The 24,162-nt window shown below is 31.2% G+C and overlaps 4 protein-coding genes across 7 annotated transcripts; 3 read left to right on the top strand and 1 right to left on the bottom strand.

Annotated features, from left to right (window-relative positions):
- Positions 1 to 7,715: 7,715 nt before the first annotated feature.
- On the top strand, positions 7,716 to 10,984 carry LOC108486581 (5'-adenylylsulfate reductase-like 4). Of its 3 annotated transcripts, none has more exons than XM_017790704.2 (5): positions 7,716 to 7,836; positions 8,160 to 8,380; positions 8,954 to 9,141; positions 9,254 to 9,378; positions 10,213 to 10,984. In XM_017790704.2, exons 2-5 carry the CDS (start codon positions 8,180 to 8,182, stop codon positions 10,662 to 10,664), a joined length of 966 nt encoding a protein of 321 aa, XP_017646193.1. In that variant the 5' UTR covers positions 7,716 to 7,836; positions 8,160 to 8,179; the 3' UTR covers positions 10,665 to 10,984. The 3 variants fall into 3 exon arrangements, with proteins under 3 accessions (XP_017646193.1, XP_052885832.1, XP_052885831.1); XM_053029872.1 differs by having other exon boundaries at positions 7,722 to 7,927; XM_053029871.1 differs by having other exon boundaries at positions 7,722 to 7,927; positions 8,074 to 8,380.
- Positions 10,985 to 11,037: 53 nt separating this feature from the next.
- Positions 11,038 to 11,722, top strand: LOC128294079 (uncharacterized). Its single transcript, XM_053029873.1, has 2 exons — positions 11,038 to 11,177; positions 11,288 to 11,722. Exons 1-2 carry the CDS (start codon positions 11,121 to 11,123, stop codon positions 11,570 to 11,572), a joined length of 342 nt encoding a protein of 113 aa, XP_052885833.1. The 5' UTR covers positions 11,038 to 11,120; the 3' UTR covers positions 11,573 to 11,722.
- Positions 11,723 to 16,350: 4,628 nt separating this feature from the next.
- On the top strand, positions 16,351 to 18,724 carry LOC108486580 (14-3-3 protein 7-like). The gene is made up of 7 exons (XM_017790703.2): positions 16,351 to 16,634; positions 17,125 to 17,431; positions 17,512 to 17,599; positions 17,707 to 17,816; positions 18,017 to 18,165; positions 18,314 to 18,348; positions 18,456 to 18,724. Exons 1-7 carry the CDS (start codon positions 16,574 to 16,576, stop codon positions 18,459 to 18,461), a joined length of 756 nt encoding a protein of 251 aa, XP_017646192.1. The 5' UTR covers positions 16,351 to 16,573; the 3' UTR covers positions 18,462 to 18,724.
- Positions 18,725 to 20,475: 1,751 nt separating this feature from the next.
- Positions 20,476 to 23,872, bottom strand: LOC108484184 (probable protein phosphatase 2C 9). Of its 2 annotated transcripts, XM_017787880.2 has the most exons (6): positions 23,167 to 23,872; positions 22,901 to 23,025; positions 22,246 to 22,485; positions 21,885 to 22,161; positions 21,064 to 21,218; positions 20,476 to 20,977 (listed from the first exon to the last, which is right to left on the bottom strand). In XM_017787880.2, exons 2-6 carry the CDS (start codon positions 22,931 to 22,933, stop codon positions 20,837 to 20,839), a joined length of 846 nt encoding a protein of 281 aa, XP_017643369.1. In that variant the 5' UTR covers positions 22,934 to 23,025; positions 23,167 to 23,872; the 3' UTR covers positions 20,476 to 20,836. The 2 variants fall into 2 exon arrangements, with proteins under 2 accessions (XP_017643369.1, XP_017643370.1); XM_017787881.2 differs by lacking the exon at positions 22,901 to 23,025 and having other exon boundaries at positions 23,167 to 23,871.
- Between the last annotated feature and the right edge of the window lie 290 nt (positions 23,873 to 24,162).

Below are 24,162 nucleotides of genomic sequence, written 5' to 3'. Positions count from 1 at the left end.
TCTCTGACTAGTCCCTACGATTCAACTTGTTTGTTGAGTTTTTTCAGGTAAGTTCATATGGTATAGATATATTTAATTGTTTTATGTACTCAAATTATAATCTTCGTGTATGTGTATATGGAATTTAAGTTATTTACAAATTGGTACAATAAGGTGATATTTGGATTGAATTGTAAATAAATGGTTAAACGAGTTAATGGTGCCCGAGTGAACGTATTAAAGGATAGGATATGATTGGCATAGGGTTAGTTTTGCGCTTGTACGAGTTTGCACTTTGGCGTCTCTGTTTGCACTTCGATGCCTTTGTTAGCACTTCGATGCACTCTACTGTGGTGTGGTTACCCGTGTATCCGAATCTATTTATTATAGCTCTTATAACACTCTTAACCCATATCTGTCACCGGAATAGGGTTACTGAGTATTACCGGAGTTTGCAGACCAAATATTCAGACATCTCATATCACATAACTTTCATGTCGGTAACCAATCAAAATCAATTATATTGTTCCTTATACGAGTCCTCGAGGCTCAAAATACACATCGAAAAAAAGTCGAGACTAAATCAGGTGCTCAAAGAATTTTTCGGAAAACATTAAAATTTTTCAAATGTGCAGGGGACACACACTCGTGTGGCCAGGCCGTGTGACTCACATGGTCAAAAGACACACCCGTGTCTCAGGCCGTGTGGCTATTCAAAATAGGGGCACACGGCTATGTCCCAACCCATGTCCATACCCATGTAACTCTCTGATTTGGGTCACACAGCCAAGCCACATACCCGTGTGCTAGGCCGTGTGAGCATTCTGTTTTGTGCAAATTAAAGATACAGATGACACACGGTCGTGTCACCTGGCCGTGTGTAATACATGGCTAAGACATACACTCGTGTCTCTACCCGTGTGGACAAAAATAGGCCATTTTCCTAGCCATATTTCTCACTCAATTTGTCATCAACCTAAATCAACATTTTGGACATCAACAAGCCATAACAAGGCATTCAAATCAAAGCCAAAATAAATACTTAAACATGTAATACTATCACATACCAATAATATGCCCTTAGGCTCTTTAAATGACAACATAACCCATATCAATCAAATAACCAATTTCACCTACATGACCAAATACATATATGTATAATTTACCAAATATACCTATTCAACCCAACCATCAACATACCTATAAGATTTTCATCATTCAACCATTTCAAACACACATCAAACATGATAAGGCCACTTACATACACATCAAAATTTATCCATCACAAGCCATTTAAATGGCTAGTTCCAACAAAACATTTATATGCCATTATTGGCCAAATTAACCTATACATGCCATTATAACCAAAATTAATTTACTAATTATACCGAAAAAGGCTGATGGATAGTGTGAAGTTGCTCTGACCAGCTTCCAACCAAAATGAGCTTTTGAATTAATATAAAACACGGAAAAAAACACAGAGTAAGCATTTAAGTTTAGTAAGTTTGTATAACAAGGAAATTAACTTACCATTTAATCACATTTAAAGTAAGCATGCTAATATAACCAAACCAATTTGGCCAAAAGCCTAAACACATATCCTCAACATTTTAGCCATGTAACACTTTCCATAACCAATAAATATGGATGTACATAATCACTAGGTAAGATTCACATACATGTATCATCCATATTATATTTCAATATATCATGTAATATCATTTCCATGTAATTCAAGTATATACCTGTAATTGTTCATTTCGAACTCATATTGTTTCATATCAAAACTTTGCCCATTGAACCATTTAAAATATCATTGGATACACGGGTAGTACACACGAAGCGTACAAATCTATAATACGTTAATTCATTTACTTGTATGCTTATACAAGCATGTAAACGAGAAGCTCTTTAAAGCCATGTAACAAGAAGCTCATGCGAGCTAAGTAACGGGAAGCTTATACGACCCGTATATCAGAAAGCTCTTGCGAGCCAAATATCGGGATGCTCATGAGAGCCAAGTATCAGGAAGCTTATGAGAGTCAAGTATCAGGAAGCTCATGAGAGCTGTGGTGTGTCTGCAACACATGCAGGATCACAACCATATCCGGAACCCTAATGACATGTCATTTGTATCCTTCGAATTTTTAATGTTCAAACAGTACTCGATAATTATCGGATATGCGATCATAATTACACATGGCAATTTGTACAAATCACACACAACAACATTCAATTTTAAAACATATAATTATACAACTTAGTTACACGAACTTACTTCGATAAGTTTTTGTAGATACGAAGGCTACTAGTCTAATACTTTTTCTTTGCCTCGATCTAACTCTATATTAGGCCTATCCGGATCTATACGAATGAATTTTACTCAATTTAATATAATTCATATTCAATTTAATCCAACACACATCTTTGACAAAATTACTATTTTAACCTTTATACTTTTAATTAATTACAATTTAATCCCTAGGCTCGAAAAATGAAACTCATACAATTTAATCCTTATTCAAGCTTAGCCGATTTTCATACATATAAATAACAACCCATGTATTTCAAAAAATTTAGAATTTTTCCATAAAATTTCCATCTTTTCAATTTAGTCCCTAATTGATAATTTTATCAAAATTCTCTTTACAAAAGTAGTTTATCTAACAACAACCTTTCATTTTTTATCATAAAAACTCAAAATTCTGCTATACTCATTCATGAAAAAACCCTAATACTTTAATGATTTTGCAAATTAATCCCCGAGATAGCTAGATTAAGCTATTACAATATTGGAAACATAAAAATCATTAAAAACGAGATAAGAATACTTACCCAAATGAGCAAAATAAGCTTGCTAAAACTCAAGCTTCCATGGCTAGGGTTTCCATATTTTTTATGAAAGATGATGAGAATGAATGATAATAATAATTATTTAATTCATTTATCATTATTATTTTATTAACTTTCCAAATTAACCTTACTAATTTATTAAATTTCAAATGATGAATAATCATTCTTATCTACTAACTACTCTAAATGGTCTATTCGTTATACAAGGACCTCCAATTTTAAATTCCATAGCTATTTGATATTTTTAACTTCTAGAATTCAATTTTCACACTTTATGCAATTTAGTCCTTTTTATCAAGTTAGGCATGTAAATGGTAAAATTTCTTAACGAAATTTTCATACAATATTTCTATGATATTGTAGACTATAAAATAATAATAAAATAAAATTTCTTCCGACCTCAGATTTGTGGTCCTAAAACTATTTTTTCGATTTCACTGAAAATGGGCTGTTACAATTCTTCGGGCTATTAAAATGATATTTAAAAGAGAATTTTTAGATCAATGTTATGAAATTATGCTCAGATGACTATGTGAACTTGGAATGATAAAAATGATGTATATGTTTGATGATTCTAACAAAATGGCATTGAATTGAATTACGTTGTCAAATTAAAATGTTATACGAATCATATTTGATTGATCTTACTGATGTAAAATGTGAAGACAGGAAAGTTCCGTAATTAGCTAATATGTTATGTTAATTGTGATTTGAGGTAAATTTATCGTTATTTACGTATGAACTTACTAAGTATTCAAAATGTTTACCTAGTTGTTTTACATTTTTGTAGATCGTCATTTGTGAAATTCGTTAGTTAGGTCAGCTCGAAGGTCACACTATCCCTCTGTCGACTTGGTAGAATTTTACTCATTTAAGTTTGATATTGTGGCATGTATCAAGTAGGTTGTATAAGTATTAGTTGTGAATGAATGGTTAGGTAAGCCTTGATTGATGTTGGATTTTGAAACTAATGTATATGCATATGTTTATCTATGTTTTTGGCCATATGGTAAACTTATGTTTATGTTGTGGTATGAATTGGTTATGCATGAGACCATATAAGTTGTGTTGAATAATAAGTATTGAATGGCATATTAAATGTGATAAGGCATAGTAAAATGGATGATTTTGGTTGGTTATAAGCTAAAGATAGGTTGATTGAATTGATATAGCTTGGATTGAATTGTGGTTGTCAAACTTGTAGAAATGTTGGAATGGAAGTTTAGAAGTAGTTAAATGGATGGTTGGGCATGCTATTATATTGATTTTGTACAGATTAAAAGTGTGCATAATGCACCATTTGAGCTAAAGGTTGGCTTGGCATGGAATAGGTACCAAATGACTTAAAATGGACCAAAATAGAGTCTATGTTGAGACGAGAAAGTCTCCCCGTCGCAACAGTTTGTGATGTCCCGATGTCGATTGGCTGGAGTCGCAACATGAAAAATTGTTTGGCAAAGTCACGACGTCGGCCCTAAATTTTCAAAACTTTGTAATTTGGTCCTAATTCATGCTTGGGTCAACAAAAAAGACCCCGTAAGCTTGATTAAGGCTCAAATTTAGTTGTGAACCATATTATGAATGTGTTTAAGTTATAAATGATTATTTGATTGACATAATTTCTATATTTTCATTGGTAATTGTTCCGGTAATGCTTGTACCATTCCGTAACTCAGACTCGACGACTGGGTCGAGCAAGAAGTGTTACAATGTAAATTATTTTTTATAACCAATAATATTATAACAATAGAGAAACCGAATTATGCCAAATTAAATATAAATATTAAATCTCAAATTTATGAATAATAGACATCCATAAAAAAGGTTTGACTTAAAACAACTAAAACTTAAGATAATAATGTCAAGACAATATATGAGCTATTTTACCCATTTGACCTCAAAAAAATAATATTTATAAAAATAACTCTGGTTAAAAAACATTCACCCAAATGACCTGAAATGAACAGGAAAATTGGGTTATGGGAACTAGATGGCTGGCACTACTATTTTTTTTTTATTAAAAATTAATTTTTGGGGTTTTAGACACTAGATGACTGGCACTTGTATTTTTTTTCAAAATTTTTTTTTTGGGGTGTTGGAACACTGATGTTCGGCGCCCCTTCTGATTAAAAGAATAATTTTTTGGGGGGTATGGTGCCGGCCAACAAATGGCGAAAATCACTCAACAAATGGCCAACATAACCCCTCCTTGTTTTCCCATCTTTTTTATTTCCCAAGTTTAATTACATATTTTATATTTTAAAACAATATTGAACTACTTATCATGTTTTCTAATTATTATTGCATCACTAACATTATTATTAAATTTAAAAATTAATTTAAAATATATTGAGCTACATATTTTATAAATATATTACTCGTTATTTTTAAAATAAAAAATAATTTAACAATGTTTATTTGAATTATTATAAAAGATGAAAATCATTAAAGCGATTCTAATTTTATAAAAAACATATAATTTAATTGTGCATATTAAATTAAATTTAAATTTAAATTAACTACTTTTGATTTGAAAATTAACTAGTTTAGTATCAATTACTGTCATTTTGGTTATTGTATTTAGCATTTTAATAAATTTTCACAATTATAAAATTTAATTTTAAAATTAATAAATAGTTTTAAAATACTTTCGTTTGAAGTTCTTAAATAATATATTAAAATAAGATAACTTTAACAACTTTTATCAAAATCACCTCTAAAATTATCATTACATTTAAAAATAAATATAATTTTTAGGTTTAATTTATTATTAATACTTGAGTTTAACAACAATTAAGTTATATTTAACGAAATAAAACAAATTTTTTAAAAATCATGAAAATTCAAATATGATAATATTAACACGTTATTTTAAATTAAAATTAAAATTTAATAATAATGTGAGTGATGTAATAATAATTAAAAATATTATAAGTATTTCAATATTATTTTAAAATATGAAATATATAATTAAACTTGGGAAATAAAAAATATGGAAAAATAACGAGGGGTTATGTTGCAATATTCCCAATCTATTTTGTTGGGTGATTTTGGCCATTTGTTGGTCGGCACCACACCCTCCAAAAATATTATTTTTTAATCAGATAAAGGGTGTGGCCATCAATGTGGCAGCACCGAAAAATTTTAAAAAATAAATGGGTGTTGGCTATCTAATGTCTAAAATCTCAAAATTATTTTTAATAGAAAAAATAGTAGTCCCGACCATCTAGTTCTCATAACCCAATTTTATTATTTATTTTAGGTCATTTGAGTGAATATTTTTAAACGAATGTCATTTTTATAAATATTAATTTTTTGGATTAAATGATTAAAATAGCCCAATATATGCTTTTATTTATATAAATATATACTTCCATTAAATGTATAATAAAAAGTTAAATATCCAACACCATTCGATCAATTATTTTTGGATGTACATATTACATATTCAAATATCTATAAAACTCTATATAAAAAGGAGGGCTTTAAAAGGCATTTCAGAATCGACACATGTCCATACTCATTTCCCCTTTTATATAGGGATATTATGGGTAAATTTTAATTTTAATCTTTCTAGTTAGATTATAAAATGATTAAATTTTAATTTAATTTTTATATATTTTTATATTTGAGATTTAATTTATATATTTTAATTTTAATATAATTTGATACATTAATTTTTATAATGTCATTAGTTAGTCTAAATATTTCATCCTAATTAAAATTATGATATAAACTTTTAAGAATTGTTAACACTTGTTAAAATTCTTTTTAAATTCATATTTATTATAATATTATTTTTATTACTCAAATATCAAGTTTATTTTATTTTTTAAAAATACCACATTAGCGTACTGAATTAACAAATGAATTTAAAATTTTAAATTCAAAAATTAGAAAAATTAAATTCTTTCCTAAAAATAAAAGTGCGGAAATTAAATTTAACTTTTAAAATTTTATATTTAATAAATAAATAATTAACCAAAGTGAAAGGTGGTGGAAATTATATTAGTTTAAAGAATAGAGTATCTCATTAAAATATTACATATTTTTAAAAATAATTCCAATTAATGATTTGCCTAACTTATCAACAACGAAAAACAAGAAAAAAAACTTAAAAATTCAAAGGATAAGAACACTTGGTTAAGACAAAAGAGTAAAGATACCTGCACTAATAAAGAGTCAATACAGTAAAAGAGAAAAGGTTAAAATTGCTATTAATCCTTGTACTTTGATAAAAATAGAGATTTAGTCCTTATATTTAAAAAATTAAAAATTAAATCCTCGTACTTTTATAATTTAAAATTCTCAATTCAACCATCAACATTATTAATAATTTTTTTTGTCAAATTTATCAACTTGGTATATTAATTAGACTACCTTCATATGACATAATATATGATTGACAGACAATAAACATGTTAAGTTGACAAAATCTAACGGAAGCTACCAACAACAATAATGATTGGGTTTGAAAAAGTAGGAGGACTTGATTTTAGCTTTTAAAGTATATGGATTAAATCTCAAATTTTATAAAAGTATAGGGACTAATAGCAAATTTTAACCAAGAAAAAAAAGATCAATTAGGTTAAAATATACCATAGATCCCTCAATCCATGTACTTTTATTTTAAGGAATTTATTCCCTCTACTTTCCAAATTTCAAAATCCAAGTCTAGATGTTAACACTATTAAATTTATTGGTATAGCATTTTGAAATAAAAAAATTTACTCGGTAGCAATATAACTAAAAAATAACTTTTTAATGAACTTGAATTGAACAAAACGAGCTTATCAAACTGTTGAACCTAAATTTTGAAATTAAAAAAGTATATGGACTAAGTTCTAAATTTATAAAAAGAACAGATACTTTTAATATATATTAACCGCCCAATTGAAAATATCAAATCCGGGGAAAAAAAAAAAAAACAGGAAAAGAAAACACCATCGTGGCGCAACAAATCAAATTGAATCATCATCTTTTCATCCTTTCCATTTTCTCTGTGTCTGAGCTTTGCTGTTTCCCTTCTCTCTCTTTTTTTCTCATATTTTCCAAACATAAGATTTTACTAATTAAAGAAAATAAAATACTACTGGTATTTTTTTATTTGCTCCATTTTAAAAAAAATAATATACCATCTTAATTTTATTTTATTATTATTGTTGTTGATGTTGTTACCATGATAATTCATCTCATCTGTTAAAATGCAACCGTTTTTAATCCCTATTTTCTCCTTTGCAGTTTCAATTTTGGAAATCCCTTTATAGGGTATTTATTTTATAAAAATAATTGGCGATCCCTTGTTTTTTTTCTATTGTGTGAATCAGTAATCCGTTGCCGGTCGTTGATGGGTAAGGAGGCATGGCAAACGGGGACCCTAATTTTGCTTTTGTGGTGGATGATGCTACCATGCGCCGTCACCGGTCCCGTTAGGGTTCCATTTTGTCTCAAGGAATCAATTTCCGACGCGATCTTTGACTTCCGAGACTCCTACTGTCCCATTAACTCTGATTTCACTGAATCTATCGATTTCGTTGGTGTTACCGAGGTACCTTAGCATAATTTGTTCAATTTTATATATTTTTTCTTTTCAGGGGAAAATTTATTATTTTTATTGGCTGATTTGATGCTGTATTGTGTCTATTTTGTTCTAGGCTTAGAAAATATTGTTAATTTTTTTAAATTTGAAGCTATAAGCTGATAACTATGCCTTCAAGATATTGTTATTCGGAACGGATTTAGGGTTTTTCATTTTGGCTGCTTTTAGGAGTAAACTTCGCTTTAGAAACCTACAATCTTAACGTTTCTGGTAGGTTTTTAGGAAATTCCCTATTATTATGAGCTGTAAATAAGTTGATTGATTTTTTTTCTTTCTTAAAATTTTATTCGTCCATATTCTGCATTTGGATATAAATTGTATAGATAAGTAATGATCCTACTGGAAATGGAGCTATGCCTACCATTAAATTTCATCAAGGTTTTATTTATTTATTTATTTTTCTTGCATTTGGTCTAATCGTACTAACATTTCTGAAATGTCAATATTAGGATTGCATTGAATTCGAGTATTATGCTTTTTGTTTGTACAATTACTAATCACTTGCTCTTTGTCACTGCAAAGGGAGATGAGGTTTCGTTGCAAAAGGTGCTTAACATGGTCCACAAGAACAGTCATGATTATGTAGCAGTGCTTTTCTATGCGTCTTGGTGCCCGTTTTCCAGGTCTTTTAGACTGACCTTCGCTATCCTTTCTTCCTCCTATCCTTCCATCCCCCATTTTGCCATCGAAGAATCGGCTGTCAGGCCAAGGTTTGTGAACAAATATTTGTCATTTGCTATTTACTTGTTATGATTGCGTGTGTATATATATATATATCATTATATCTTGTTAAACTAAATAGCGGTGCTTGTGATTCTTCAGCATACTCTCCAAGTATGGAGTTCATGGGTTTCCTACTCTTTTCCTTTTAAATTCTACAATGCATGTGCGCTATCTTGGAAACCGGACTTTTGAATCTCTAGGTGCATTCTATGGTCTTGTCACTGGTAAGGCCTTTGTTCTGCAACTTTTGAATAATTGAATTTCCGTATGTTATGTTGAATTGATTCATTTAGAAGTCTGAATAGAGATAATTTATCCTTATGTTTTGTCTAATGGCAATATGGCGTACTTTTATTTTGTTTATCACTCTTCATTTTCTTTCTTTTTATGTTATTTCTTGAATGGTGATTGACTTGTCTGATGCTCAATTGATCATGCATTTGGTTGTTTTCAGTGCATAAGATCTTGAATTTTCTAGGATAGAAGTGAGAAGACATTTTTGAACTGTAAACTGTATTCAGTTTTTCTTATTTTTGGTGCATGCAAAAGCTAGAATGTACCCATCTCATCCCCCATAGTTTTATTGCATGGGACTATTGTAGTCCTAATTCTATTCATAAGATTGCGTGATCCTACTTGGATAGGATGACAGGAAATTAGGTAAAATAAGTTCAATGAAGACAACTAACTCATCAATTTTGTATTATCCTATTATCTATACTATTATCTGTGAATCCCACAAGCCAAAGTTCAGACATTGCCTGAAGTTGTCTTTTGTTCTCTGCATGGACGCTAATGAATTTTCAACTTCTCCCCTTCTCTCCCCCACATTGGTTGCCAATGAAACAATGCAACAATTTCCCCACCAAGTAATAATGATTTGTGATGCTTTCATATGATGTTTTTTTATTTTTTTATTAATATTCTATATCTGCAGGCTATGAAAAACTTGCATTACCTGTTTGCTTTACCATTTACTTTATAGTGTTTCTTTTTTCTTCTTCTTCATTATTATTGCCCGATTTTAATTTTCTGATGAGTATGTTACATGGTTCTAGGCATTAAGAAGTCGTCTCTGGATAAAGCATCAATGAACAAAATTGGACATTTGTCAAATCATGAGAAGCATAGTAGCACTGAGCCAGAAAGTTGCCCATTCCCATGGGCAAGATCTCCTGAAAATTTACTGAGACAAGAGACCTATTTAGCACTGGCTACCACTTTTGTGCTGCTTAGGTTGCTTTACCTATTGTATCCAACATTGCTTGTATTTGCTCATTTCACTTGGAGATTGCTTATTCGAAATTTGAAGTTAGGGAGTTTGTTGGAACATCCTTTGGCCTATCTAAAACGAGCAATTCAGTTGTTTAATTCCCTGAAGGAACCTTGCAAGAGAAGCAATTTGCAAGGTGCAATGAATGCTAGAGCATGGGCCTCTAAATCCCTTGCAACTGTTTCAATCGGTGACGCCAACACAAGCCGTGCTGTGCCAGTAACTGGATGCCGCTGACTCATTAGCTGGTATGGATAGGTATTTGTTTTCCCTGAAAAAGTTTGCCTGGGACCTCTTGAAAGCAGGAGCTTTTTTTTGTTTCATATTTTCTCAAACACCAACTTTGGTGTTTTGTTTAAATCTTTGAATCATGTTATTGTATCTTGGCTCAGTAGCTGTTAAATTTCATTTGTTAATATGATTTTAGATTACATCTTTTGCAATAAGCGGCACTGCAGCTTGTGAATAGGTCACAGAGTAGAACCAGACTGAGAACTGCAATGTATCAACTATTGGTGTAGCCTTTGTCTCTATTTAAAGCATATTTGCATTCCAAAGTAGACTTTTTCATATGACATATTATTATTTGAAGTACAAAATGTTTTCAGGCAGTACATAGAAACCCTTATCTACCTAAAGCATAAGAATTCAAACAAAGACTGAGCTTCACTGAGTGATGGGCTAGCATGGAATATGCCCTCATGGGGAATATTGTTCTTCTTGATCTGTGAACAGAAGAATTTTCCAGAGGTAAGTACCATCAATGATGATAATGAAACCTTTAGTTTGCATTGCAAGTGACACAGAAAAGTCGAGCAATTATGAAAATGCTTTATAGAAAGTTCATGGTTCCATTACAGGTCACCTGTCAACAAATATTCATGGTGGACAAGGGCAGCAGAATGCAGAGTCGGAACTGGCTGGTATCTTGGTCGTGTACAGATAGCTATATTTCCCTAAAACTAGAAAAAGAATCGCAGATTTTCTGGAACTGGAAGTACACACAGGGACATATAACTACATACAGGTTTGCTATGGTCAATGAAGTGGAAAAGCTTTTTAGCAAACTGCATTCATGCACAGTGACTGAAACCCCATTTGCTTCAAATGATGCCAAATACTTTCTGCACAAGAAATTGTATTAGGAAAACAACTAATTAACCCCATAGTTTATCAAGAGCCGCTATTTTAGAAACCTGAATAGATAATGACACTTGAGCTGTACATAATTTCACTTAAAACATGTCAGCCTGATAGGTATATGGTTGACAAAATATACAACAAAACAAAGATAAGGCAGATTCCATTATATCCCAAATTTTCAAAGTTAATATAGATAGAATAATAACATGTACCTTTCGCCGGCTACATGTACAATACTAATCACTACAAAGTAAAATCTATCCGGATTGAAATTTAATTATAATTTTTCATAAATCAAAATATTAATTTATTATGTATTAATTTAGAATTTCATTATTTTCGAATGGATTAAATAACTTTTATTTTTAATTTTATGGGGTTAAAGTGTAATTGAAACTTTTTTATTTTGGGGTAAAGTGTAATTTTACTATATATCAATTATAGTTTGTTTATTTATAAGAGGATTATGTGAAATTTTTTTATTTTTTGGGGGCAAAGTCAGTGTCTCCCCCTTCAGATCCGTCTCAACACTGAGATGATAAGATTTATTCACCATTCACATATTATTTCTTTTACACCTCGAGATGGAAATTTTCACCTAGTCTAATAGTAGATTCATTGCTAAGCCTCTTAAATCACTTAGTTAAAATTTACAAAGTTTGCTAAGCCTCTTAAATCACTTAGTTAAAATTTACAAAGTTACAAAATATATTATATTTGTATACTTTCAATAATACTAAATATATGTAATTTGACAATTGACACTCGCTTCTCAAAAAAAAAAAAAAACTAGCGTACAAAACAGAGGCTTTGCTCATACTTTTGTCCTAGATTCTCCTTTGACTAGAGATGTAACTGTTATACATATAAAATTTTATCAAGTCTCATCAAGGGATCCGTTAGTCACATCCCCATTCCCTATGACAACCTAAATATATAAGGCTATCATTAACAAGCCCTATATATAAAATAAGACAAGGAAACAGTAGAGGGACTGCTTCTCCTCTCTTCCTCCATTATCTGGCCACCAAAACAATCCGCTCCTTGTTCCATCCTAAATGAGGTGAACTGGCCAATACCATCACGGCCGCTGCCTCATTTGATCTATGCATCAACACAATACAATGCACAATGGATGAAGAATTGGGAAAAATCTAAAAAGAAATTGTACAAAATTTGAATATATTATTTTTATCTTAACATCAATCAGTGTCAAATTTAGTTAAGTATTGTACTATCTAGTTTTCTAATCTCACTGGAATCAATGTAATAATTATGAAATGATTAATAAAACCTCGACATGTATGAGTATCGAACTCTTTGTAACATATTTAAAATTTAAATTGTATCCGCTTAAATATTTTAAAATGACTTTGGATAATATTTAAATAGACCTTTATAACCTTGGGCATCGAGATTAGGAGTGGCAGCATGTCGAATATCCATATTTTTTATAATAATTTAAATCTATTTATTATTCGTAGTTTATTCGAGTATTACTATTCAAATTAAAAAAACTAATTTAAAAAATTCAATCATTTTTGATTTTCATATCCATAAAAATCCAATTCAAATAAACTAAAACTCTTTCATATATACAATATGTTGTTATAGAAATGTAATTATTGTAAACTTAAAATAAAATTAATATAGTGAATTTTGATCAAATAAAGAAAGTAAGATTTTATTAAAAAAAGTAAAGTGGCAATCAAATCAACAAAATTTAAAAACATATAGCAAAGTATTGTATTACTTTTATGTATATTTTATTTTACATTATTTCACATTATTAATTATGAAGTTTATAAATATAACAAGTTCAATTAATCAAGATTAGTTATTAAATTCAAATAATTAATTTATAGTTTATGATGTTCTAAATTCATAGTAGAATATTTGATAAGGAATTTAATGATTTATTGAATTGATATCCTTTAATTCTACTCATTGAAGAATTTTTTATTTAATAAAATATGATTAATAATTTTTTGTTTAAAATTTATACATTTTATTAAAATAACATTTTAATTTAATAAATTATAATTAATAGGCTTACTTATATGAAATAACTATAATTTTACTTAAAATTTAACGCAATGTGTTGTTACAAAGAACTAATTTAATAAAGAATGTACTTCATAACTATGATTGTTGTTGTTATAAGTTAAAAGTTGTTATAGAGGGTTAAAATAAAACATAAAAAAGTCAATTCTACTAGAAACTTGATTATTATAGTGAAACAATGTTATAACGGGTGGTTGTTATAGAGATTGATTATATATATAAAATATATGTGCATTTTTATCTAATGAATTTGGATATTTGAATCAATTTACATCCATTATTTGTATAAGTAATGTGGATTTGAGTAATGGATATTTGCATTTTTTTGAATCAGCAACTGATAATAATTTTAAATTTTGAAATAAAATATAATCTAGACATGTAATATTCAAATCCACAGAAAAATAGATCGAATATCTACAAATATTCTAATCTGCTATTTGAATTGTCATCTCTAGTTAAAATCTTTGTAAAAATTTCAAAAGAATGTAATTGTAACCGGTTTTTTTAAGAGGAGAATAATAATTTAAATTGACCTTGCCACTTATGCGTGTGGAGGTCTTATTAAAAGCTTTCATAGAACCTCAACCCTAAAACTTATAAATAGCTCCTCCCATTTGTTATGTTTTTTTATAGAAAACTCGAACCCTTCCTTCTCTACATTCTTTCATATCATACATGCTCAAGAGTTTTTAAATCTAAACTTTGAAGCATACTATAATGGTTGTCCCTTATTAAGATCGAAAGGACATGTTGCTTAAAATACAACAATAAAGTATTCTCTAATGGCTCAATGTCATAGTAATATGGAGAAGGATGCACTTGATGACAGAACCATTCATCTATATTAAGAGATGTTGGTTTCTATCACGCTAGTTAAATTGGCAATTTTACTTCTGTGCCGTCATTCATCTATGCCTTGATTGAATAATGAAGACTCGTATGTTTCATCTCCCATGCGATGAAATGACAATAATGCTAGAAGATGTAGCATTATTTAAGGACTTTCTAACAGACGAGCGTCTAGTAATGAGAATTTTTTTATTTCAATTCGGTTGGGGTCTTTGTTGCAGCATTCAAAACATATACCGACCATAAGTGATTTTAATGAGCTTAAAATTAAGTTAACATGATTAAAAAGTCGCTTCGAGTATCTTCTAGAGAATCCAACATTGAAAGATATTCAACATCATGTTAGAACGTACATTCTTTGGATAATTGAGGTATGCTGATGCCAAAAAAGTTTGACACCTCAATTCAAAGCCATGTATCTCCTATTGTTATCTAATTTAAAATTGATTAGAACATATAGTTGGAGCTTGCTGTTTTGGCTATGCAAGACACTATGTAAGGTGTATAAAATAAGAAACAAGGAAGTAAATGGTTTCCTTGTGATTTTATAATTATGAGAGTTTGGTGGACTTCGCTTATATCTTTAAAGAATCTCAATTTTCCTCTTGTTAGAAAGTAAAATTACAAGCATATGTTATAAAATATTATACATTCTTATATTGGTGCTAACAATTGACATTTTAATATGTGGTTCAATCATGACCATACATGTTACTGAAAGATGATATCGTAAGATATGAGCATTTATTGATGTTGAACCAAATAATTTAATAATTTGCGTGTCGTAATAACTTTTATTTATGAAAATAAAATTTGTTCATGATTTTGAATTTTGTATAATTATGGTGTCTTGACAAGTTTGATACAATGTCGACTTTAAGAAGTTTAACTGTGTTGTAGCTGAAGGATTTGTCTGTTTAACTAGATTTGCAAGCTGTTGTATTTATTGTCAAGGGAATGGTTGTAGAACTATTATTTTAATCATACCTCTTTGCTTAATTTGGTTGTTAATTATGGAGATTGAGTTAAGTTGATAATTTCGACAAGTTTTGGATAATGAATATATGAATGCTAAGTGGGGTAGTTTGTACTTAACTTGGATAATTTTGGCAATGCATGAAATGTGTATCAAGTTGATAATTTGGAGATTATTTCGAGATAAATATTTGTTTTTGTACTTAATCATTATGAGGATTATTTAATTTAAATAAACCGTACAGTTTAATTTGTTTATTAGAGTTAAATCTTTTTAATTCATAAAATTATCGATGAATTAAATTCTAAGAGATTTTTGGGATTTTTTGACTAGTAATGGTTAATTGTCAAACTGTACTTACACTCGACTTACAACCAGAAGAAAGATAGGTGATTTGAAGTTATTCGTTAATTACTATAACTCATTTATCATTAAATAAGAAGATATCATGATTAATCTCAATACCAAAATTGATAACCAAATCACACTCGAAATTATTCCTTTTTATCCAATTTTTTTGGGGTTAGATCCTATTAGGCTTAGGAAAATTAGATACCTAAGTGAAAGATGGTATATTTTAGGGGCTAATTTTGTAGTTAATAGTTAATCTAAAAATAATTAAATTATTATTTTGCATTTTTCAGAGTAAAAAAAAAAAAAGAAGAAGAAGGGTAAAAATGTTTACAGTTTTGTATTCAAACGAACTTGACAACGACAAAGTCCAACATTTATTAATTATGCCTGGAAATTATAAAAAGTCATTGGTCGTCGTCCTAGTCAACATCCTCATCATCATGCGATTCACAATCGCCAATCCAACGGTCCAAACTTCATCACATGCACCCGCTCTTATTTTAGTATTACACCCTCACCCCCTCACCAAACATTTCTACTTTTCCAAGTATTTTTTTTTTTTTGGTTTTTCGAAGTCCTCACCAGAGAACTCAATCTGAGCCGTCGATTTAATTCCCCCCATCAAACCACATCCAACGGTCAGATTCATCCCTAAAAGGCAGTTTTATTTACCTTCCATACCCTCATCTTCTCTCCCAAAAACCGCAAAACCTAAAAGAACGAAAAGAGAGACAATAGAGAAAAAGTAGCGACGAACATGGAAAGAGAGCAACAAGTTTACTTGGCAAGGCTTGCTGAGCAAGCTGAACGATATGACGGTAAATCTTTTTTTTTTTTTTTAATACTTAAATGTTCATAATAAATCTTTTGTTCTTGTATTACCTTTTGATTTTACTTTATTTTAGGTGATCTACCTGTTTGTTAATGAAATTTGATATTTTGTTTCCAATGCATGAAGGCGGACTTTTTTTTTTTCATTTATTTTGTTTTTTAGCTTAAAGATCTGTATTCTTGGGGACAAGAAGAGCTTTACTTTTGATTTGATGATATACTGAAAAAAGGTTATGTTTTTAGGCAGTAGATGGATAGTAAAGATAACGAGGTTAGCTTATTTAGGAGCAAAAAAGTTGGATTTGGACTAACAAAAATGTATGATTTTACTTTCGTCTGAAAGTTTATGTTTGGACTGTGCTTAGACGCTGCTGTTGAATCATACTCGTTTACATCTGTGGGACTCATCTTATGTTTTGTTGAAATTTTAGCCCATTTGAAATCTGGTTTGTGTTGTTAAAAACCTTTTTAATGCAGAAATGGTCGAGGCCATGAAAAATGTTGCCAAGTTGGATGTTGAACTGACTGTAGAAGAGAGGAATCTGTTATCTGTGGGGTATAAGAATGTGATTGGAGCAAGAAGGGCATCATGGCGGATACTGTCTTCGATCGAACAGAAGGAGGAAGCTAAGGGTAATGAACAAAATGTGAAGAGGATAAAGGAGTATCGGCAGAGGGTTGAAGATGAGCTTGCAAAGATCTGTGATGATATACTATCCGTCATTGATAAGCATCTCATTCCATCTTCCTCGACAGGGGAATCAACTGTTTTCTATTACAAGATGTGAGGATTATCTTGCCTGTATGTTTTTGTAGGCAATAGTTGTGATTATGTCCTTATTCCTTCCCTTTTATTGTTAACAGGAAAGGAGATTATTTTCGTTATTTGGCAGAATTTAAAGCCGGAGAGGATCGTAAAGAAGCTGCTGATCAGTCACTTAAGGCTTACGAGGTGTGTGCAACTTACCACCCCAGTTATCCTTGTTGTTTTTTCTCTCTTCTTACCCTTCATCAAACCGTCCATTTTGATATCGGTGTTTGTTATTGTTTGTATTGTAGGCTGCCACCACTACTGCAAATTCAGATTTGCCGCCAACTCACCCAATTAGACTTGGCCTGGCTTTGAACTTCTCTGTTTTCTACTATGAGATATTAAATTCTGCTGAGAGGTTAGAATGCTATATATACACACGCTCACACGTGTGATATCTTTGAAAATTTTCTCTTCATTGGGGACAATGATGGCAATGGTTCATTTACTGCTAATTTGAGGAATAGTTTTGTGATAGCCATTGTTTCTTGAAGTTACTGATGTAAGTTCCACTTTAGCAGCTTGTTTATATCTAATGTGATGCAATGGTTTGAGCAGGGCTTGCCATCTGGCTAAACAAGCTTTTGATGAGGCTATTGCTGAGCTTGATAGCCTTAATGAAGAATCTTACAAGGATAGCACCCTAATTATGCAGCTTCTCAGGGATAATCTCACCTTGTGGACCTCAGATCTGCCGGAGGAAGGAGGTAAATGCTTTGCATGTGTATTTATCTGTGATTTAGTAAGCGAATATAGGTTTATCTCATTGAATTTTATATATTTATGCCTTCTGGAATTAGCAACTTCTATTGTCAACTACCACTGATACTTTCCTTTTTGCAAACGATATTCTAGGTGAGCAATCGAAAGGAGATGAGCCTCAGGCAGAGGTGAGAAAAAGTTAAAATTTGAGCTTTTCTCATTCTTTCCTTCTGCTTTCAACAAATAAAACTTCTTTCTTTGGCTTACTAAATTTTGTTTGTTCCTATCTTTGCAGAGTTAATTCGATGGAAGAGCATTGTTCTAAGACTGGTTTGTCGAGGTAGGAAAGAGTTTGCCGTTAGAGTGCCTTACTTTCAACTCGTAGTAATACCCGGATTTGTGACCTATGGCTTGTATCCAATTTGTTGGCCAAAATGTTTGCAGACTGTGACCCTGCTTTCTCTTATGTTTAAACACGATTGAATATGTTTTTTTCTCATATTTTGTTTTCAGTTTTTGTGTTGTCTTTTAGCGATGTGTGATTATTTGCTTTCACTTCTTCAATCACCCTCTTGTGCTTGAGCCTTTGCTTGGAATTTGGGTCATAGCCATAGCATGAAGGTCCAATTTTTCTTTTGAATGCAGCTCCCTAGAGTGTGGGAGTTGGTTTATTTATGCATCCAGAACGAAGTCTTCAAGAAATTCATACTTAGATCTCAAACCCATGGTATCTAAAGGAGAGGCAAGTTCCAAAACCAATATTGTAGTTACTGTTTAGCCAATTGTTGCTAAAACAAAACAACTCTGATCAAATTCATGCGGGCTGGGTCAAATTTTATATAAATATTCCGACCCTTTTATCAACAATCTGGCTTTGCCTCTGTGTGCATAACTTGATGGTTTTTCTCTTGCTCCATCACGTACTTCTACGGCTGGAGATCCACAAATTGAGAATCTTGATTATGTTGTTTGGTTTTTGTCAAGACCAATTAATACAGCATGCAATTATGCCTTTTGTGATCCGACGTTTGTCGCCGTAGCTCCCACCACCAAACTTGAATGGGACTCTCTCCGCACCATCTATGCAAATACAATAGCCGCCCCACTACTCCTCCATGGCATTTCACAACCAACAACAATAATTTCGTCTGCTATCAAAGTATGCAAACAAATTGGGTCAGACAACTAATGTTTGGCGAACCCAATCTCACAATCATTTTGACGTCAAGACCAATTTTATCTCTGCTACACCTGCTATAGCCAGCCAAGGTGCTTCTCATCATGTAAAATTGCTTAAAAAGTATATTTTCTTATTTTGCCTCTGTAATTTTTTTTTACTACATAAAGGTTAAGTGTTTATAGCATTTTCTTTAACTGATAAATGAATGTATTTTTCTCTTAAATTATTTTAATCTCTTTTCTCAAATAATAAACTAAAACTAGGGAAGAGAAGCAAGGCCTCTCTTTCCATCAAAGTGACAAAAAGAAAAAGAAAATTAATTGTTATAGTTTAAAGGCAAACTTGACCAAAATAATGAAAAAATGATAAAATTATTATAAAGTAATATTCTCTCTATATATAATGTAATAGACAAAATGTTAGTCCAATAACTCAAATTTTGTGTCAACAATTCTCTCTACCTAAATATTAAAAATTGAAGAATTTAACAAATTAATTTTATTATTATTTTATTTTGGATTACGTAAAATATATTAATCATTAAAAATGAAATAAAATTGGCAAACTACATATAAGATTAGCTAAGGGATAAGTGGTATAGACATTTCCCTACATTACCAAATCTTGGCCCTATTGGTACCAGCTCAAGGTTAACCAACCAACCCCCAAACCCCTACATCTAAGCCATCTAATCTTGTTTAGGACATACGTTACACTCTAAGAACATGTTTATGAAATCTGAAAATTTGACCAAGAGAGTAGTAAACAACTTTCTTTTTTTTTTTTTTTTAATTATTATATTTAGGTAAAGAGAATTGTTGACACAAAATTTGATTTGTTCAATAACTTTGCCACTCCAATTATGACTATTATTATTTTTATTACCGTTGCTTCATGAGTTTTAGCCCTCCTATCATGGAAATGAAGGCAATTTTTTTTGCAAATTCAATGGGTCTACCAATAAATGTAGTTATGTTCAATTCCTTCCTATAATTATCCTTACCCCTAGTGAAGATAATATCCATTGAATTCAATAATGAATGCCTTGAATAACTGAGTGAAGGTAGAATTGAAGCAAAGGAACCAACATTGCAGATAAAAAGATCTTAATTCAGGTAAATACTAAGAGCCAAACTTGACAAAATATCTCGAGATCGATTTCCCAATCGGGGTGTTTCATGGTAACTACATTGAACCACAGTATGGAAATTCCGCTGGTCACGATCAAAGCCAACTTCATCTATACACCACATAACAATATACATTCAATTCCTAATCACCTTCATAAAGAAATCAAACAATATCAAACATCTGAACCTAATTGATAAAAACGAATTTACATGGGGTGATAATCCTATATTTTGTTCTTTTTGTGAAGTGCAACCCTTAATCCCCATTGCTTGGTATGTATTTTCATGTTGGTTTGATTCACAAATTGACCCTGTGTAAACAAACTCTTATTTCAGGTATATACTGCAAATCTCATCTAAACAGTTCTATCCTCTAAATCTAACGACAACACAAGATATGTCATCTTTACTGTCTCTTTTAACCGCTTCCGCAATTAGTTGTTTCGAAGCCTTCTGGGGGTCTTTAATCTTTTTTGCAATATCAACAGCCTCTTGATTACTCATCACCTGGATTAAGCATATGCAAAAGGAAAAATAAATCCTATAAAACTATTTCCAGCTCAATAAGGAGACATCAAACTAAAATGTTTTACCTTCCAAAGACCATCACTTGCAAGAATTAAAATATCTGTATTGTTATTTATGTTGGTCCATTGAATGTCGGGATCTGATCGTAGATGTGATTTAAGGCTCTTGTCACCGAAAGCACGTGAAACTGCCAGCTGTCCATTAACTCTAGGAACATCTCCTGATAGTATGCACAAATAGAAAATTTAACAATCTCATCATATTAGCAAATTAGAAATGCAGGGTTGTACTTTACGCAAGGAATATGATGCATATAAATCAACCAAATTAGAACCAAGACCTTAGTACCACTCAATAGTAGAAACCTGAAGTTTTCAGGCATCGATTTCTTTCTTAGTATCTTCACCATGCAGGGTCAACAAACAAGAATCAAAATGATAAACCATATACAACATAATGGCGATTGGCAGTTTCCTTTTTGGTTGGCAATACCTAGATTCTGAATGCAATGGAACAGGGCATTTCAAATTTGTAGTGGCTTTAACATGACTCATGCATTTTTACTTCATAACCAACATAAAGACGCAACAAGAAACAGAAACATAAAACAGAGTGCAGAACTTCACCAGTGATTGATATGTGAAAAAGGAAAGACAAAACACTTTATGGTTTACTACAAGGTTAGAAAAGCTGACAGAGATTATCTCTTCCTATGATTGCAAAGAGGCTAAGAGCTAAATACAAGTATCAAGTATTAGAAGCTGCAAGACCACTTAAAAACACTCAGCAGATATGACCAAAAACATTCATTGAGTTAGTAACATATATGAGTAGATGTGAACGAGCTCAAAGAATTAACTTCTAAAAATTGGAAGCAGTAGAAGACCTGGCATATTTGAGACGAATCCACCTCTATTCTCAATGCTGCCTCGTTCAATGTTGGGTTCATGATCTGTTGTCATCTGTATTGCCTGACCCCCACTAGAAAGAACAGCGCGTGAATCTCCTACGTTTGCCACCCATAGTTTTATTCCATTTATCAATATTGCAGTTACAGCAGTGGATCCACCACGACCCAAGTCTGAGCTTTGTGAAAGAATTGCCTGATCTGTTTTCTCATAAGCTTTGGAGATGGCTCTAGAGGGGTCAACCCAAAACTCTTCCTATAATAAGTGAGAAAATGTAAGCATGTGATGTCTTAAAAATAATAAAAGCAAACTATTTGAAAACGATGTGGCACATCCGACCTCCTTTAGGATATTGGCAAATAAATGCTTCTGTAGATAGGATGGTATAGTATCTCCCAAATGACCATCGTAGATAGCAAAAAGCCCTAACTCGTGCTGTTGAATCTGCATGAACTTAGCCACATGATAATCCTCCATAGGATGGTTAGCTTTCCCTTTTACTAGGCTGAAACCAAACTTTATCATACCCTCATGGCTTTTCCCCTTACCAGAACTCGAATATGAACGCCCTTCTCCAAGCTAAAATGACAATATGAGAACAATAAATCTCATTGTGAACCACACATAGTCACATTGCATAAAAGCAACCTCATACTAATCCAGTTTTCAAAACCTTCAGCAATATTATCTTACAGAGAAAAAACATATTGATGACTCAAATCTAACATGAATAACCAAATCTTCATAATAAGCAGAAGAGATATTCAATTCTAATTATAGTAGAAACTTGGTATCAACACAAATTCATACACTCCTAATTAGCACACACAAGAAACCTATTGAAATCAAGCAAGGAAACCTAAAAACTAACCACACAACCAAAATCCATAAACAACTAAAATCTTGGTCACAATTAATTTAAGTTTTATTTACCAAAAAAAAAAAAAAACATGGGATCATCATGAAAACTCTTAGAAACAGAAATATGGTTTACCTGAGATGAACTAAAGCAGCACAGTCGATCCATAGAAAATAAAATTCTACAAAATCTCTAATTTGGCTTCACTAATTTCTCTTCAGCATCAAATTCTCGGTCACCTCTTTTTCCAAACTCAAACTCTGAAGCATCAAAAACCCCAAAAAATATATCTATCATTAAAGAAAAACCTATTTAAACCACAACCCTAAACTCTAAAACCCTGAAAGCCACAAAAAAAAAAAACAGAAGCAAAAAACAAACTCTGGGTATTAAAGAATCACCGTGAAAAAGATCAATTCAAAGGCCAAAATATGGCCTTGCTTCTTCTGCTTCTAGGTGAAGCTGCTTGTATCATCTAAAAAAGCTCTGTTTTTTTTTTTTCCTTCTTTTCTTCTTCCACTTGTTTGTAGCTCTTCTTCTTCCTCTTCTTCTTGTTATAAGGAGCTTTTATTAGTTTGCACAAGCAATTGAATAAACAAAAAAAGGAAGGGAAAAAAAAAAAAGCAAGAGAGAGAGAGGGTGGGTGGACTCAAGAGGGGAACATTTTCGAAGCTTTTTTTGTGAAAGGGTAAAAATAATACTACCTTTTTAATATTATAAATGAAAAAAGCTTGGCAAGATGGAATCAAGCTTTTGGATATATGATTATATGTATAGTTTAAGGAGTCTTCTTCTTCTTCTTTCTTCTTCAATGACACCAAATAGTTTTCTGAGATATTAAAGTAAAGAAATTTTTTAAGAAATTGTTTTAATTTGGCTGAAATTTTAATTTAATTGATATTTCTATTGTAATAATATTTTTAAAATTCGAATATGTTTTAGGATTATGGATGTAATAATAATTTTTATGAAAAGGAATTGTTAGCACTAAAAAGAAGGCTGCCAATAAAACCAGACTTCTTTGTGTTTGACTTTGCTGTTTTAGTCTGGTTTTCCACTTTTCCTTGTTTGGCACTTCATTTGTCTCTGCCCCATCTTTTCTCTTTCTTCCGCGTTTCTTTTTTACCAGTGCCAAACAGGGGATAAGTGTATACCATTTGCAGATTATTAGCCTGTCAAATGGTCTACCTCTGAACTTACTCCCTGTACTTTTCAGAATTTTAAATTTTAGTCCTTCTATGTATCCAATTAGAATTAAATTTTTGAATCAATATTAAATTGCAACACATGGAAACTTAATAGAATCCCATTTAAAGTAGGGTAAACTACAAAATAGCCACTTTTTGTTTGCCTCAGATTATATTTTAGTCACTTATGATAGAAATGTTATGTTTTAG

The sequence above is a fragment of the Gossypium arboreum genome, chromosome 6 (genome assembly GCF_025698485.1).
Source record: "Gossypium arboreum isolate Shixiya-1 chromosome 6, ASM2569848v2, whole genome shotgun sequence".
Classification (NCBI taxonomy): Eukaryota; Viridiplantae; Streptophyta; class Magnoliopsida; order Malvales; family Malvaceae; genus Gossypium; species Gossypium arboreum.
Note: the sequence above shows the minus strand (reverse complement) of the source record. Positions and strands in the feature narration are given on the sequence as shown.